General features: G+C 42.2%; 1 protein-coding gene across 1 annotated transcript; it reads right to left on the bottom strand.

Moving 5' to 3' along the window:
* Positions 1-1346: 1346 nt before the first annotated feature.
* LOC143850453 (uncharacterized) lies at positions 1347-2297 on the bottom strand. Its single transcript, XM_077359702.1, has one exon. The coding sequence runs from the start codon at positions 2295-2297 to the stop codon at positions 1347-1349; it is 951 nt and encodes a 316-aa protein (XP_077215817.1).
* Between the last annotated feature and the right edge of the window lie 15173 nt (positions 2298-17470).

Here is a 17470-nt window from a genome sequence, read left to right as displayed (position 1 = left end):
TTTTGTCATTCCTTTTGGCCAATACCGCGGCCACCGCCGTAGGGCTGACTGCCAGATACAAGAACAGTTCTTCCCATGGCTCTGGCTTGGCCAGCACGGGCGGTGTTTGGAGGTACTGTTTCAAGGCATCGAAGGCTTCTTGGCAGGCCGGGGTCCATTCAAATTCTTGTATGTTTTTCAGCTGTTTGAAGAAGGGCTAACATTTCTCAGCCGACTTGGGCATGAAACGGCCGAGGGCGGTGATTCGTCCCGCGAGTCGCTGCACCTCTACCGCTCTTGCCGGGGGTTCCATGTCCAGGATGGCCTGGATTTTCTCGGGGTTGGCTTCGATGCCTCTCTGGCTGACCATGAATCCTAAGAACTTCCCGGAAGTTACCCCGAAGGCGCACCTTGCAGGGTTTAGCTTCATCCGGGCTCGTCGCAGGGTGTCGTAGGTTTCCTGTAGGTCAGAGATGTGCTTGGAGGCTTCCAAGCTTTTCACCAACATATCGTCAACGTATACTTTGACGTTTCTCCCGATCTGTTCCCGGAACAGTTTGTTTACGAGCCGCTGGTATGTGGCCCCCGCGTTTTTTAGACCGAAGGGCATGACGGTGTAACAGTAGACGCCTTGGTCGATGATGAATGCGGTTTTTGGGATGTCTGATTCGTGCATCTTTACCTGGTTGTAGCCGGAGAAGGCGTTCAGGAAGGTGAGGAGTTCTTCAGGAAGGTGAGGAGTTCATGTCCGGACGTGGCGTCGATGAGCTGGTCTATACGTGGCAGAGGGTAGGGATCTTTTGGGCAGGCTCGGTTCAGGTTTGTAAAGTCTATACAGGCCCGCCAGTCCCCGCCGGCCTTCTTGATCATGACCACGTTGGACAGCCACTCGAGGTACTGGATTTCTCTGTTAAATCCGGCTTGTAGTAGCTTCTCCACTTCGGCTTTTATGTCGGCTTGGCGCTCTACTACAAAATTCCTTTTTTTCTGCCGGACGGGTTTGAGGGTCGGGTTCACGTTTAGCTTGTGAACAGCCAATTCCCTGAGTATCCCAGGCATATCCTTAGCGGACCACGCGAATACGTCTTTGTTGGCTCTGAGGAAATTGATCATCTGGTCTCGTAAGGCGCCTCTTAACAAGGAGCTGATACGGACCAGCTTCTCTGGTTGATCCTCGGCTATAGGAATGCAGTCTAGCTCCTCGGCGGGTTCTCCTCTGATTGTCCGGGCCCGCTCCCGGGGGTCCTCACCCCCGATCGTGAAGTTTTCAGCCGGGGCGTTGCTTCCTTTTAGGCTCGCCGCGTAGCATTGGCACGCTATCATCTGCTGCCCTCGGACTTCCCCTATCCCGGTTGGAGTGGGGAACTTCATTTTGAGGTGGGGGTGGAGACTACTGCTCCCAAGTCTCTCAGGACGGGGCGTCCTATGATGGCGCTGTAGGTGAACGGTATGTCTACGACCATGAAGGTAGTCAAGACGGTTTTCTGGAGGGGGTACGTCCCGAAGGTTACGGGCAGGTCTATTTTGCCCTTGACCCGCACCGAAGCTCCGGAGAACCCGTAGATGGAGTATTCCTCAGGTCCTAGTCTCTCTTCGCCTAGTTTCATTTCTTCGAAGGTTTCGAGGTGCAGCACATTGACGGAGCTCCCCGTATCGACCAGGATTTTTCCTACGTCGAAGTTGGCGAAGACTAGCCTGACGACCAGTGCGTCGTCATGTGGGACTTGTAGTCCTTCGAGGTCTTCTGGGGAGAAAGTGATGACCTGATCTTTATGCGGGGGATCTGTCCAGGCCTTTTTGGAAGGCATCTCCAGGGAGAACACCCGTTCTGCGTACGCTCGTCGGCCAGCTGTCATCGGTCCTCCTGCTGCAGGCCCACCCGCGATGACGTTGATTTTTCCAATGACGGTGGGTGGTTCTTCCCAAGCCTGCGGGCGCTCGGTTGGCTCCTCTCTCTTGGGGCGCTGATGGCGGCGCGAGTCAGATCGGCGCCGGCTGCGCAATCGGTGTCTGCTCCGGGAGCGACACCTGCTGGGGGAGCGGTGTCGGCTATCAGATCGGCGCCGGCTACCAGACCGTTGTTGGTTTCCCGACCGATGCCTGCTACGCGTCGGGCGCTTATTTCTAGGCTCCTCGTTGTGATGGGGGGCCTCGTGCGAGTCCTCAACGGGGTTCCGGAGATACTGGTTTAGGTGTCCCTCTTCAGCCAGTTTTTCTAACTGGAGCCGGAGGTGGAAACAATGGTCGGTCTCGTGGCTGTGGTCTCCGTGAAACTCGCAGAATTTTTTGATGGACCGCTTCTTTGGGTCCATGGCCATTCTCTTGGGGGGTCAGGAGACCCTGATCTCTGATGGCGAGTAGGACATGGGACAGGGGAGCCTTTAGGGGGGCGCTTCCGAGCCTTTCGAAGACGGGAATGGCGTTCCGGTTGGCTGGCCCTTCCCCGGCCTGTGGCCTCGGTACCCTTCGGCCATCGTCGCCTTTTCTTTCCTTGGGGCGGGGTCGGCTCCGCTCTCGTACGCAGGCTTCTTCTGCTCGTACGAACTTATCAGCCTTGGATTCTAGTTCCTGCAGATCTCGGGGCGGCTTGAGGGTGAGGTGTAGTTTGAGATTCGGGTCGGTGGTTGCATGCTTCAGTGTCGCGAGCGCTATTTGGACGTCCATGTTGGAGAGTTGGGCCAGTTCGGCGTTAAACTTCGACATGAAGTCCCTTAGGGTCTCATTTTTCCCTTGTCTGAGGGCTAAGAGGGCATCCGCCGGATCGTGGCGCAGGCGGTTGTTGGCGAACCTTGCATTGAACTTCCTTCCGAATTCGTGGAAGGACGCAATGGAGTCAGGCTCCGGCCCCATGTACCAATCGTTGGCGGTCTTTCTTAATAGGGATGCAAAGGTTCTGCACATGAATCCGTCCGACGCGCCGCGGAGCGTCATTGCCCTTTTGAAAGTTTGGAGGAATTCGAGAGGGTCTGTGCTCCCGTCGTATAGACCGAAACGGGAAAGGTCTATTCCTGCTTCCACCGGGGTCTTTAAGACCTCAGAGGTGAATGGAGATGTTGTTTCTTTTTCCCATTCGTCGAGGATGTCGTGGGCGTAGGGTTTTTTCATTTCCAGTCTTACTTCTCGGATTTGCCTTTGTAGGTCCGCTATCGGGTCTAGCCCTGCGGGTTGTGCTGAGGTTGCTACCTCTTCTGTCCAGGCCGGGGGCGCTTCCTGATGGTGAGCTGGCCGGAAGGGGGGAGCGCGGCTGAACATCGCTTGCTTTCCGTCGGTTCGCTGGTGCCCCTTGGCTGCGGGAGGCAAGGGACTATTGGCCGATGGGGAGGGCGTTCGGTGGGCCGGTGCTCGTCTTCGCCGGGGATGATGTTCTCCCGGCTGTTCCTCGTCACCTTCGTCGTAGGCTTCCATCTGGTCGTGTGCTGTCTGGGGCCTCCCCGGAGCCGGGGGTTCCGGCGGGGGAGCAGCTCTTGACGGAGTTTGTTGAACATTTCCATGGTGGGGACCATTTGCGGTGTGCTGGAGGAGGGGTGGCGCCGGCCCGAGAACGGCGAATTTGGTTCCCGGGAACTTGAGGCGTGAGTCTGCGCGTGTTGGGCCTGGCTCTTGGTCATCACCCCTACTTCTTGCTTTGGGTGTGGTTTCTCATCGCCATACGGCGTTCAGTACTCGACGGGTCCCACGGATGGCGCCAATATGATGGCGTCTGAATCCGGGTCTGCGATCGCGCGGTTGGTAGAGAGCCTCCGGGGTCTGCAATCACAAACAAAGGGGGTCAGGAGGTCCGGGGTGGGCCCCGGACGACCACTTCGACACCCAAGTCAGATTCTTCGACCAAACAATATAAAGGACAGCAAGAAGGAGAGAGGGTTTTGGCCAGGTTTACCAGGATCAAGGCGCAAATTCTTTTCTGGGCGTGTGGGTGGATGGGTCGAAGGGGACTAACCGGGAGAGTGGGATTAAGTTCCCAGCCTCCTCTGTCGTTGTCCTGCCTCTTTTTTCCGGCTGTTTCTGTGGGAAGTAAAAAAAGGTCGATCCTCCTCTTCTTCTCTTCGCCTCCCTTTTAAAGGGTGGTGTGCGGGCCTTCTCATCATTATGGAGAGAAAGTTTTCTCAGGCGGGATTGGGCCATCCTTCTGCCTGGACGGCGCGCGTGCTTTAGTGTGATAATCCCTTCCGTGGTTTAGTGATGATGGGCTTTGGAAGACGAGGAGGCGACACGTGTCGCAATCGTGCTGCTTTGCCGATTCCCTACGCTTTTCTTCATGATGGCGAGACTTGGCTAGTGCATGGGTGACACGTGTCGAGGTTTGGGAGTGGTGCCGTATTTATGCCTCATCAACATCTTTTTTAGTACCATTTTGTCTAAAATGACATGTAAGTTGAACAACCTTGCATCCATGAACTAGGTCAGAGAGAGAGAGAGAGAGAGAGAGAGAGAGGCCTCTTTCCCAATTGGTAAAGAGTCCAGGACATTAGGGTTGCAACCTTATGGTCAAGGGTTCAACTTAAGCTTATTACCAATCATAAAAGGGTTGGAAGTTCCATGAACATTCTCCTCTTAAATATAAAAAGGGATTTGCTAGCATCCATCACAGAAGGCGTTTCGCTGATGGCCTGTTGCATGGGAAACCAGCCACACCGGCTCACTTTTCAGCAGATTTTGTCTTCATTCATGATGTGGCTGGTCTCACACGCAACAGACCATCCGCGAAATGCCTATTGCTATGGAAGCTAGCAAATCCCATGTGAAAATTATAATTAAGCTCTATCTTTACAAAATTCTGTAAATGACCTTAACTTTAGTAATCACCCTCATTTTTGCAGTTGCAAATTGAGAGTGCCACATTTTTTTAGAAATTAGTAGTGGCAACTTTGTGCCAATGTTTGTACAAAGTGACCACAAGACCCTTCACAATGCCTGCTTTTATATATTATAATTTCTTAGGTAAGGGCATTTTCAAAATTATGTATAAGACAGGAGCTTAATGATAGGGCAGTGATAAATCGACCTCCCAAAATGATAAATCGACTCCCCATGTGTCTATCTCTCTCCTCTTTCTCTCTCTAACCCAGAGGAGAGAGAAAGACACATGGGGAGTCGATTTATCATATTTGGGAGTCGATTTATCACTCCCCTAATTATATTGTGAGGAAGTCTAAACTGAAGGGAGCCCTTGCAAAAAAGAGGTAAAAGGGCTCTCCTATTGGCTACACATCACCATCATGCATTAATAATGGCTGAAAAGTTAAACATGATGGTGACGTGCAGCCAATGGGGGAGCCCTTTCACCTCTTTTTTGCAAGGGCTCCCTTCAGTCTAGAATTTTTAGTAGGTATCCAAAAGATGCCCCAAAGTTTTTTAGTGAAGATTTAAACTAGCAAAGCATTTTTTTTTAATCACCGTGCTTGGATTGCAGGTAAAATATTTCTTGCAGAATTTTTTTACTTTGGAATTTTTCCATTTACGCGATTTACATTTATTTGAGTTTTTTTTTCAACCCAGGATTTATCTGATGGTTTTAGAGCCTTTTCAATTGCATATAAGTTAATATATTTTATATGTTACAAATTAAAACCTATATTACAATTTAACAAATACTTATATAGACATGCCAATGATTCAATTGCAAGAATCAACAGCCGACGCCCTGTTATAAGCTCCAGTAGCAAAACCCCAAACGCAAACACGTCGGTTTTTTCAGCGACTATACCGTGCAAGAAATATTCTGGTGCTAAATATCTGAAACAAAAAATATATCAATCTATAGGCATAATTTTTTTCCTAACTAAGTATACAGAAGAATAATCATCACCATCCATCTACGATCAGTCCACAGAGAAGGGTGGGGTCCACCAAATGACATAGTGAACCACACACATTATTTCAGCACATTCTGAACCATTGATCTTGTGGGCCCACTTCATATCCCAAGACTCAATCTGATCAAATAATCCTGAAAATTCAATTGGAGGACTTGCACACTGAATTTCAATGGTTGTTCCATGGTGGGGCCCACCAGGTGAACGATCCAAATCTTTGATGATATCAAATGGATGGTTCTGATCACAACATCTCATGGCAACTCTAGTCTAAGTTGCATCTGACACTATAACTGCCCAAAGAAATGGAAAATCGATATTGGCAATCCTTTTGATAATAACACTCTTTACTTCATCATATACTTTTCTGATTGACGGTTAGGGCCCGTTTGATTTGGATTTGGATTTGGAATACAGATTTACAATTCTGTGAATTTGAAATCCAAAATTTTCAAATTTCTAAATTATTTGTTTGGATGATCTTGTGATGATTTGCAAATCAAATCCAAATTTTTTAATCTTTTGTTTGGCTACTCTTTGGATTTGAATTTTAAATCTCACAAATAAAATAAAAATAAAAATAAAAATATGTCATATTTAATGAGAAATAACAAAATATATCTCATGTAAAATGACCTAATTACCCCTCTCATAAAAATGACCTAATTACCCCTCATAAAAATGACCTAATGTCAAGTAAAATGACCTAATTACCCCTAACATAAAAAATTGCAAGAAATTGTTCTCCTAAGAAATGACCAAAATATCCCTGTCTCATGGAAAATGGGCAAAGCTCCTCATACAAAATAACCACAATACACATCCAATGAAAAATATCAAAGTGCTCCTCATACAGAACAACCACACCACATCGAATGCAAACTATAAAAGGAAACAAATGTCATGTGAAATGACTAAAGTGCCCTCTGTCATAGAATATGAAAATGGGCAGAGTGCTGTATTGGTCATTTGACACACAACATAAACAACTACTCAATCAGAGCACTTCAAGATATTCAGTGATGATTAGGAACATAAGATGCATTATGGCAGAAACGACACATCAGAGCTTAGTAGCAAAAAGTGAAACATTTGACTGGACCCTCTAATGATAATTTTAACTCTGCCTGAAACTCCTATATGATTAGAGCATATTAAAAGGATGCAGAGGACTACTTACAATCAGGTGGAGGAAAGGTAAGAGAGTAATCAACTGTTGATTAATAAAACATAACAAGGGTTGTGAATGCATGTAGAAAGATTATTGGACCAACCCTTCTCAGTTTTACTTAGTGAGACCATTAATTTATGAAAACATCCCTCTAAATTAACTGGAATCAAATCTTGTCCTCCAAGCCATGGAAAGGGAAAAAAATCCTAAGACCATTAATCTTCTTCTTCTTCTTCTTCCAGAGAGGGAGACACACAAATCGATCGCTAGAGTTTCTGAGATTTTAGAACATGATTTTGTGGACGGGGAAGATGGGGAGCTAGGGTTTTGAAACTTGGAGGAGTTAGGGTTTTTATTTCAAAAACGAGAATAGATTCGAGAAATAGAGTCTTGAAGATGAGGAGCTAGGGTTTTGAAACTTGGAGGAACTAGGGTTTTGAGTCTCGGAGGAGCTAGGGTTTTTTTTTTTGGTAAACGAAGATGTGGTTTGAGAGATGAGAGATAGCGTCACGATGTTGAATTCGGTCCAATTTAGATTTACAAATTTCTACTTTCAATAGGAATTTATAAATCAATATTTTTACACTAACCTCAAAAATTTGGAATTACCTTGGATTTGGCTCAAATCCAAATTCAGACAACAAAAAGCCTAGCCAAACGTTAGATTTGCATTTACAATTCCAAATTCATACCCAAATTCAAATTCAAGGGGTATCCAAACGGGCCCTTATAGTTTTTTGGAAATTCTAACACCTTTTCAATAGCTCATTAGAAAATTGTAAAGTATAGAGAGGAATCCCACTATATTGCATCAATACGATATGATTGTCAGTATTCAAGACCAATATCAAGTGTCGGATTCGGTAAACCTCAAAAAGAAAGATACATGGATTTGTCAAAACCTTTTAATCAATTCTCAATTTTTATTTTTTTACATAATAAAATGGCTATGACTAGTAATAGTAAAGAAATTTAGTAAGTAAAATAAATTTAATATTTTACTTCTACAAAAAAGACTTGGTATTATTATGGGGAAAAAAGGATTTGTCCTGCCCTAAATGGTGTAGGGATACCTTATATCATAAAAAAACACACTCAAAACATGTGACAGTTGTAAAGTTTTGGTAGAATTATTAAAAAACAGATAAAAATTGTCTAGAAGTGTAATTAAAAAATTTAATAAATTAAAAAAATTATGATATTTCACTTCCATAAAAAAGACTTACTTTTATTATGAATAAATTAAACCCAAAACATGTGATAATTGCAAAGTTTTGGGAGTAGTATTTAGAAAAAAAAAAGATAGAAGTATTGCAAAGAATCATGCAATATTGGAATCGAACACGGATACTTCATCCATTCAGAAGAATATATGTAATATGTGTTGGAAAATATATAGTGGAGATGGTGGGAAATAGAACCAGAAAGGAGATGCTTCAAGGTGCGATGTCGCTTTCCTTAAGACGATATTCGCCCCCACTAGTAAGTGAGCAAGGGGTACACGAATTTGCCTCTAAGATACAATGAAGCCCGATGTAATCTACACCAAAATGGTTGTTGACACTTTGCACTAAGCGGAAACAAACCCAAAGGCACCCTAGAAGTTTAAAATAAAGAGCATGTGAACAAAAGTGTAGCTGTAATACTAGCTCCATTGTAATCTCTATTGCCTTTTTGGTTTTTCCTTTTAAATGAGGAAATGATGCATGCCAAATAGCATTCTTCTTTAAATTTTTAACTTCTTTTAATAAGCAGCTAAATGCTATCATAATGGTAAAAAATGCAAATATCACCCATTCAGAAAATTAATTAAAAAAGTGAAAAATATTATTATAAAAAGAGTGCATATATCATTAACCTTAAATAATTATTAGGCATTTGCTAGGAAATTTCACGGAAAGCCATTTCACGGCTGACTTTTGCATGAGAGAACAGCTACACGGGCTCACTTTTCATCAGATTTTGTCTTATTCAAATTCTGCTGATGTAGCTGTTCTCTCATGCAAAAGTCAGTAACTAAATGGCCTGGCAAATCCCAAATTATGAATAACGTTTGGTACTCCATAAGAGTACATCTAAACCCAAGAGATGGGTCCCACCACATCCCCCAATGGGAATGCATGAAGAAAAATTTCAGAATTCCACGTAGTTCTCATAAAATCCTCCAAAGTAGGTTCTTGTCGAAAAGGACTCAAGAAAGTTGTGTTTCTCTGACCTAAGGGTGCAACTCTGGTCGGGTTGGGTCGGGTTGAGCCCAACTTGACCCGACCTGAAGAATGCTTTTTCCAACCTGAACCCGACCAGACCTGAGTTTAACCCACCCGACCCAACCCAACCCAAATATTTAAGCTTAGAAAGAAAAAAAATTCATAAAAATTGTCGGGTTGCCCAATCCCTCAACCCGGGCCGGAGAGCTCAACCCGACCCGACTTCTTTTCCGGTTGACCCGGACCCGAGTTGCACCCCTACCTGACCATAGTTGATCACAAGATCCATGGTGTTCAAACAGTGTGTATAAAGTAACTGCATAATCCCATCTTCAAACTTCTTGCAGTCCGCAATTCATGGCGTTTGAGCCGCTAACTTTGACTTCAGTCAAATTAGTTTACCAGAAGCTACCGTACATGAACATGATTTGCTGGAGGGCCCACTATTGTCGGCCCACTACATTAAATATTATCTTCTCCAAAAATTACCCTAGAACTTCATTGAAATAACGAAAAACCCGAGGAATGTAGAGTCGTTGATGTTAACAGTAATATTAAAAAGCGCAGTGATAAATTCACCCCTTCTAGGATGAATTCACCTCATATTTTTCAAATTGGACTGTACAGCCCACAACATTGGATGATCCAAACCGCTCATTTGATGGGCCACAACGTAAATAGGATGTACCCCAAAAATCATTTCCATTGGATGATCCCAACTATACGATCTATAGAAGTTTCCATAATGTGATTCCCTCTTTAGATCGGAGGGTTAGAATCATCCTATGGAAATGATTTTTAGGGCACAACCTATTTACGTTGTGGCCCATCAAATTGGATCATCATGTGGTGTGGGTTGTACAATCTATTTTGAAAAATACGGGGTGAATTCATCCTAGAAGGGGGTGAATTTATCACTGCCCAAAACATATTTATTAGACAATCCTAACAATCCAATTAACGAATATAGGCAACCATTGGCTTGTTTTTCCTTTCTAAATGCATATTTAAAAGTCATTTACATGGCCCATCTACTTTAAACTTCTTCCCTAATGACCCCAAAAAAGTTTGAGGAACAAAGAGCCGTAAATTCGATCGGGTTCGAAGTGTTCAACCCTAAAACAACCTAAACTAGGCCTTAGGTCGAGGAGGGTCAACCCTAACCCAAGCCACCTTTAAATCTCTCAATCTTACCTTACCCCGTCTAACGTAATATTCCAAATCAAGCCCTGTTTGTTTAAGATTATGATGACCGATTGTGAGTCCAAAGAAAATTATTGGAAATTTGAGTCCATATTTGGTTTTAGATTCACAATCGGTTGTTGTAATCTTAAACAAACAGGGCATAAGGAGACGGGTTCAGGCAGGTAGGGTTGCCTAAGGCCCCAACCCTAGCCCGACCCGAAATTAAATCGTGTTGGCTTTTCCCAACCCTAACACATCACAATCCGGGGAACTGCAAATCCAACCCTAGCCAAAATAAGGTTAAATCCATTGAGTTCGAGTTGAGCTGTGCTGAACTTGCACCCCTTATGCTAGAGTAATACAACAAACTTGTCGAGTACAAAATCCTAGCCATCCAATTACTGTGATTTTTGTATCCCGGCACATCCATATCAGGGACCACCATATGTGATTGCTCGATGATACAACTAAGTTTGAACTAAGTGTGCACAATGATGGCCATATAAATCATAAAGTTTATTAGCTATTATTAATCTAAGTCTGCCTCTTTAGTCTTTACTAATTTAGCTTACTTTTGTGTCCTTAATCCATCTCTCCTTATGATTAGCATTTGAGTTGGAAGGTTTAGCGTTTGAGTTGGAAGGTTTAGATAATTTCCAATAATTTACTGGCATTATAGTAACTTCACACTAAAAGAAGAGGCCTAACCCTCCCATCAGTTTTTGTACCCTCTACCCCTCTACTGTTTGAATTTTCTTTTTTTGGAAAGAAGGGAAAACAAAGGAAAGAACAAAGAGAAGAGAAGCAGAGAAAGCTACAAAATTTCACTTACCAGAGCTGAAATTATCAGTAGCAACAGCAAGCTCCTCATAATCAAAACTCCTCTAAGACGGCTTAGTAATATGTAAATCCTCACGAAACTCACTTCCTTCCAATTTTCTGTTTAAATTCCTTCTCGTTCTCATAGATTTCTTCTTGAAAACACTAATCAGATTCTTCCATTGCAAACCATGAGGCTCCAAATTCAAAGATTGGCTGACAACCAATGATTTATCCTCCGAAGAACTACTTCTATTACTTCTACTGTTATCAGAATCAACACCCAAAATTGGTATTTCTAAAACACTTCGTTGAGAGAGATCATCTGAAATTAAAATATATTTTGATTCTATTTCTGGGTTTTTCTAGGTTATCCCTGTTTCTGCATAAATGATTCAGTTTTTGTCATTTCAAAGATAGAAACCCATCAAATAGATAGATTATTATTTTATTACATGTTCTGTGGCGCTTTAGTGGTTAATATTTGCGGTACATCAGTGCCCTCGAGCCGCCGGCTTAATAGTAGTTGATGTTTTGTGGCACTTTAGTAGTAGATAATATTTGTGGTACATCAGTGCCCCCGAGTTGCCGGCTTAATAGGAGTTGATGTCTTGTGGCACTTTGGTACCCCCGAGCTGCTGACCTAATAGTAGTTGTTATTTTGTGGCACAGTGATGTAATCTAATCTATGTAGCGGGATTATCAGTTTTTATGTACGTTTCCGAGTACTACGTTAGAATTTTATCATTTAAGATGTGTACGAGAGTCTGATATTCTGTTTTGTGCTCCGTCATGATTATGAGTTTCTATTTGCTTATGTTTAATTTTGTTTGGCTTATTAATTCTGATGAAAATAAGAATTTTAAGCATATGTCTGTTTATTCTCGATCGTGCATTGTTTGACTATCAGTTCTAGCCTCGTATTTGGCATGCTAAGATCCAACTAGGGCAGTGGTATGTTACTGGCTTTAAGCTCACTGTGGTTTATAAATTTTTTTTTTCAGATTCCAAGTTTGATTGCGCATAAAATCATAGAGAGAGACAAGCACGTCGAGGAGTTTAGTTGTGGACTTCTTGTCATTTTGTGGATGTGAGTATGTATAGTTATAGAAAGATTGGTGTAGTATGAATAGTTTCAAGGATTGTATCCTCAGGGCAATTAATTAAAGAAGGAGAGTTGAGTAGAAACTAGGCAAGGAGAAATTAGGGAATGTCACAATGAATTCGTGTGCACCGGGGATGCCTGGTTTAGCACATGAATTAGTTGTGCTAATAAGAAACTGCATGATAAACTCATGTGCACTGGGGACGCCTGGGTAGCATGTGGGCGGGTTGTGCAGGTACAAGATAGATATGAATAGTTGTGTTCCAAGAATGTGTAAATTTTGTTACTTTATTTAGTGTTATTATTATTATTATTCAGTTAAAATATATATTCTGATATTAAATGTGTTGTTGTTGTTGAATCAGAATGGTACCGCCTAGGAAGCCTCGTACGAAGAAAATGAATCGGCAAAAGGAGAACTCTCAGGGCAGAATCCCTGATGATTTGATGGAAGAGGTACCTCGGGAGGAGATAAGAAGTCAACCAGTTGGTGGATGGCCTCATAGAGATCAGCCATCTATTTCGCAACAAGTTGTCCCTTAGCCTACCGAACACCAAGGGAGTAGGGTGGAGGAGCTAGGCATTGCACGAGAATTAGTTCAAGAATTAGTGGGGTTTTTTCAAAAACAGAGATCACAACTACACTTCCAGTCATATGCTCAGGACAAGCATAGTCATGACATATCTGAGTTCATGAGAATGGCTCGCGGATTTTCCTAGGTACTGGTAGCGCTCATGATACAGAAGCCTGGATGAGAAGTTCCAATAAGTTCAAAGTCCTTTACTCAAAATATGGTAATACAAGCATTTTAAAATCTCTCGATCACTCAAACGAGGCATGCTATACCCAATTTTCATAACAAATGGGTAACAATACACAGAGTTTATAAAAATCATAGGGCAGACAGTTCAAAATAGATATTACATTTTTTAAAGAGTCACAAATGAAAAGTTTTGGCGGAAAACACTACGGAAGTGTCATATCACTTACCTCGAGGGCAAATCCCAAATCCTTTGAACTCGAAATCCAACCTTCTACTGATCAGGATCACCTTCTTCTCTTGTAATTTTGGTCGGATGATCGAATCAGAGCCAATCTTGGTCACAGCTGCAAGGAGAATGACCAGCGGCAATGGGGACGACGGAGGAGGCCGAATCTCTTGCTAAAAATAACAATCGGACAAGAAATCTCCAAAACTATTGCTTCCTATATGTTCGTATGAACACAGAGAGCGTGGTCGGATCCTCGGAGGTTACCGGAATTTGAAGCCACAACAAAGGGTTTCAGATTAAAAAATGATGGAGGTGGTGATTGTAGGATCTTAGGTCAGATTTCATTGGAGGTTGTGGAGAGATGATGACCGGATCTAGTAAGGGTTGCCGGAGGTTGAAGACGATGGTGGCTGCCAGAAGTGTTGTCGGGGTCGCGGGTAGGGGTGTAAACGGATCGAATTCGGAGCGGATATGGCTATATCCGAATTCGATTACAGTATACACTATCCGAATTCGGATTTGGATTCGGATTCGACGGATATTTAATATCTATTACCGAATTCGTATCTGTCGGATATTGTTCGAATTCGGATATTATCCGTATCCGTTTATGCGGTAAATTTCGAACATTTTATTGCAGCACTTTATCTTTTTCTCCTACTTACTCGAATGAATTTTCCAAACCTTAAAACTAGACCTCTACATTCTCTTCACAAAATTAACTCTCAAACCCTAAAATATATGAGATCATTTTCTTCCTTTTAAAACAAAGGCAGAGAGAGAGAGAGGGAGGCGATGGGGATGAATGATAGTGTTGGTAGTGGTCTTTGTGTTTTTTCTTTTTTTTTTGTATATGATGGAATGAGTTTGGGCTATTTTGATGGAATGGGTTTGGGCTATTTTTGTTTTTATATTTTTTTTCTAAAAAGAATATTCACTTTTCTTATAGAAACAAAAGATAGTGTGTCATTACTAAAAATAAATATTAATAATATTATTATTAATAAATAAAAGGGATTTACTTCTCGGATTCGGATGTTAAACGGATCGGATATACCAATTACCAGATTCGCATCCGCTAAGAGTCGGATATCTCATAAACGGATTCGGATAATATCCGATTGAAACGGATTCGGATAATATTCGCTTTAAACGGATTCGGATGCGGACGATAATCGAATTTCCGAATATCCATTTACACCCCTAGTCGCGGGGATCTCACCGGAGAAGACACCCAACCTTCTCTCTATGTGTAAAGAGAAGCAAAACCCAAGCCCAAAGCCCTTTTTCTTCTTCTCCTTTCTCAGATCTGAAATCTGTGGGGGTGAAATGGAGATGGAGGAATATGGGATTGGCGAGGTCAGATTCGGTGGGCGGAGACCGGCAAAGGCAGATCCGATGGTCGGATTTCCCTCCTCTCTCCATGACACTGCAAAGGTTGGAAAAGCTCAAGGAACAATGCATGAAGGCCACTGGGGATTAAAAAGTAAATTATGTGTACTGTCATGGTTGTAAATTGAGTGTGTAAAAAGGGTATGCAGTGCAGGCTTATTTGTAAATAAGGAGATGAAAGAGGTCATTGTAATTATACATCTGGGGACCAAGAATAGATGGCAATCAACCATGCGGAAGCTAGTAGGGACGATTTCTGATTCTCTCTCAATCTGAGTTTCACTGTCACCAGAATCAGAACAATTTTGAACTGTAACAATTCAATTATGTTCATGGTGTGTTGGAATCAAAAATTACTTCTTGAAAGCAGTTTAGTTAGTCCTATTATGCCAGCTTAACTTCTATAGTTCCGATCCTAGCTAAATCAGAAAATATGATTTGCGCCAGCAATTGTGTTTAAAAAGTACAGCTCTATAGATGACTGTAGATTTTAGTGTCAGTTCCCAATCTGTAACTACAATGTTCAGTTGCAAGTCAGACATTTGATTGCAGATTTTATTGTTTGCTAGCCTGTTCAATTGGAATCCAAATGCTGATATGAAATTTCTGCCAAAAGACAGTCCATTTCTTAAATAGTTGCAGACTTTAGCTCCTATTAAAATAACTACAAATTTCTGTAGTTTATAACATTGTCCCCTGAATCACAAGTTTATAACATTGTCTCCTGAATCACAAATCAGGTCTGAAACATGATCACTGGCTCTTGATTTTACTGTTTCTGAAACTCCAGCATTTGTTCAGCATTGTTGTGAACTAGGTCTGTTCATGTACTGAACAGAATAATGCTTATTAGTTGTGTTTCAATTCAGCACAACTATAGAGATACTGTTCATTGTAGTTCTAAACTGAACAGACCAGCAGCATTGTGCCCCATTCAAGTAATCCTGAACTAGTTCAACGTTTATAGACCAGATCTGGCTATAACAGTTCTGAGTATTTGCTGCCGATCGGGTCCATAAAGAAGCAGAACTTTAAGACTTTTAATCTGTTTCGTTGCCAATCCAAGCATCTATTAATTCAGAGTCTTGAATTCCTAAACAAGTTGGTAGTGAACTAATCTGAGGAGGCGAATGGAACAGTTGACGCCTTGGACAATGAGGGGTGTTTTACTCAAAGATAACAGGCAAGTACTGCAAATGGGGGAATCTTCCAAGAGTAGCAAGAGGAGCATGAATATGTGATAGATTGGCCTTACCTAATCTGAGGATGATGGTTTCTCCTTGCATTTTCTTAGGAAAATAGAGGGGAAGTAGTCGTGAGAAGAAGGAAGAGCTCTTGAAAAGTTTAAGGGCTCTACTCTCCTACTTGTTCTTCTACATTGAGTTCAAGGGTAGAAACTATTTCCTTTCCCTCTCTAGTTATTTCAGTTTTTCATTTGAATTTCTTTCAGTTTTTCATTTGAATTTCTTTCAGTTTAAGGGCTCTACTCTCCTACTTGTTCTTCTGCAATTTCTTTTTGTGAAATTCTCAGAAAATACTAGCAAAATTCCATCCATGTCCTTGGAAACTTCTCCCGATCTGCTAATACTTTGGGAATCAACCTCCCATAGATCTTGTTCTTCCTATGCTCCTGAGATTTCTATACAACATGATTGAGGGTGTGATTTGTTCTCCGTGATCCTATAAAGTTTCTTTGTGTAATTGTAGTTGGAAATTCTTGGTTCGTGGTTGTTGTGCTTTATAAAGATCAAAGTTTTCTGCATCTTAATCGACCCCTGAGAAGCACCTAAAAAAATCAAGAAGTTATCAGATCTCAGTTTTATTGCAGAGATTGCTTCTGCAACGAAGTCAATTTCTAATATTCAGCTATATCTGAGAAATTGGATTCAGTTCGAGAGAAGTACCAGCCGATTCACTTGCTACTCAAGAAGTGATATGGTTGCAGATGATTGCTGAAACAAAGAACTACAGCAACACTAGTTCGTTGATAAAGTCCATCAGTCGAGTTTTATGTTTTCTCTGACTTGGATCTGTTCTGAGCCAAGGCTTAAATCCATATGAATTACATTTAGAGTAAATCGGGTTCTTCCTTCGTGTGTATGCTGTCTCAGAACTGAATAACACTATGTTAGGTACCTTACCAATATGCCAAAAGCTCCAGAGCTAATGGAACATGTTAGGTAAGGCCCTTTAAACCTATCCCATACTAGGCTGGGTCCCACCCAGTCCCATGCCTAGGCGAGCCCCCACTCCGGACCATAACATACCACCACGCTTCTGCATCCGACGTCCTCGACGGCCCACTCTGCGACACTTTCACTCTGGCTTTTTTTCTAGGTAGCCCTTTCCACATGTCGACCCTTCCATGTAGGGGTATTCATTATTCAGTTTTAACCGAATAACCGAACCGAACAAAATTGATTCAGTTGGTTCGGTTCGGTTTCAGTTTTTATTTTTGGTTAATTTGGTTAATTTGGTTATTCGGTTTCGGTTATCTCGGGAAAAATATTCGGTTAACCGAATAACCGAATTAACCAAAAATAAACATTATTTTTTCAAAAAATGGTGTAAGGCCACTCCGTAGGATGATCCAAACCATCCTTTTGATTGATCACAACTTCAATAGGTTGTGCCTAAAAAACCGTTTCGATAGATTGATCATGGCCCTCGATTCAAACCGTCCAAATAGATTTTTTTTGTCTTTTTCTATCACTATTCGGTCCTAATTTTTAATCAGTTCGGTTTCGGTTTTCGTAAAATTCGGTTCGGTTTCGGTTTCCGAAATTTGATAACCGAAATTATT

This window comes from Tasmannia lanceolata, unplaced genomic scaffold (genome assembly GCF_043159265.1).
Source record: "Tasmannia lanceolata isolate RefF3 unplaced genomic scaffold, GAP_Taslan_0.1 ptg000018l, whole genome shotgun sequence".
In the NCBI taxonomy this organism is placed as follows: Eukaryota; Viridiplantae; Streptophyta; class Magnoliopsida; order Canellales; family Winteraceae; genus Tasmannia; species Tasmannia lanceolata.
Note: the sequence above shows the minus strand (reverse complement) of the source record. Positions and strands in the feature narration are given on the sequence as shown.

Coding starts and splice junctions, on each gene's coding strand:
- LOC143850453 (XM_077359702.1), bottom strand. CDS start 2,297: ATGGCCATGGACCCAAAGAAGCGGTCCATCAAAAAATTCTGCGAGTTT.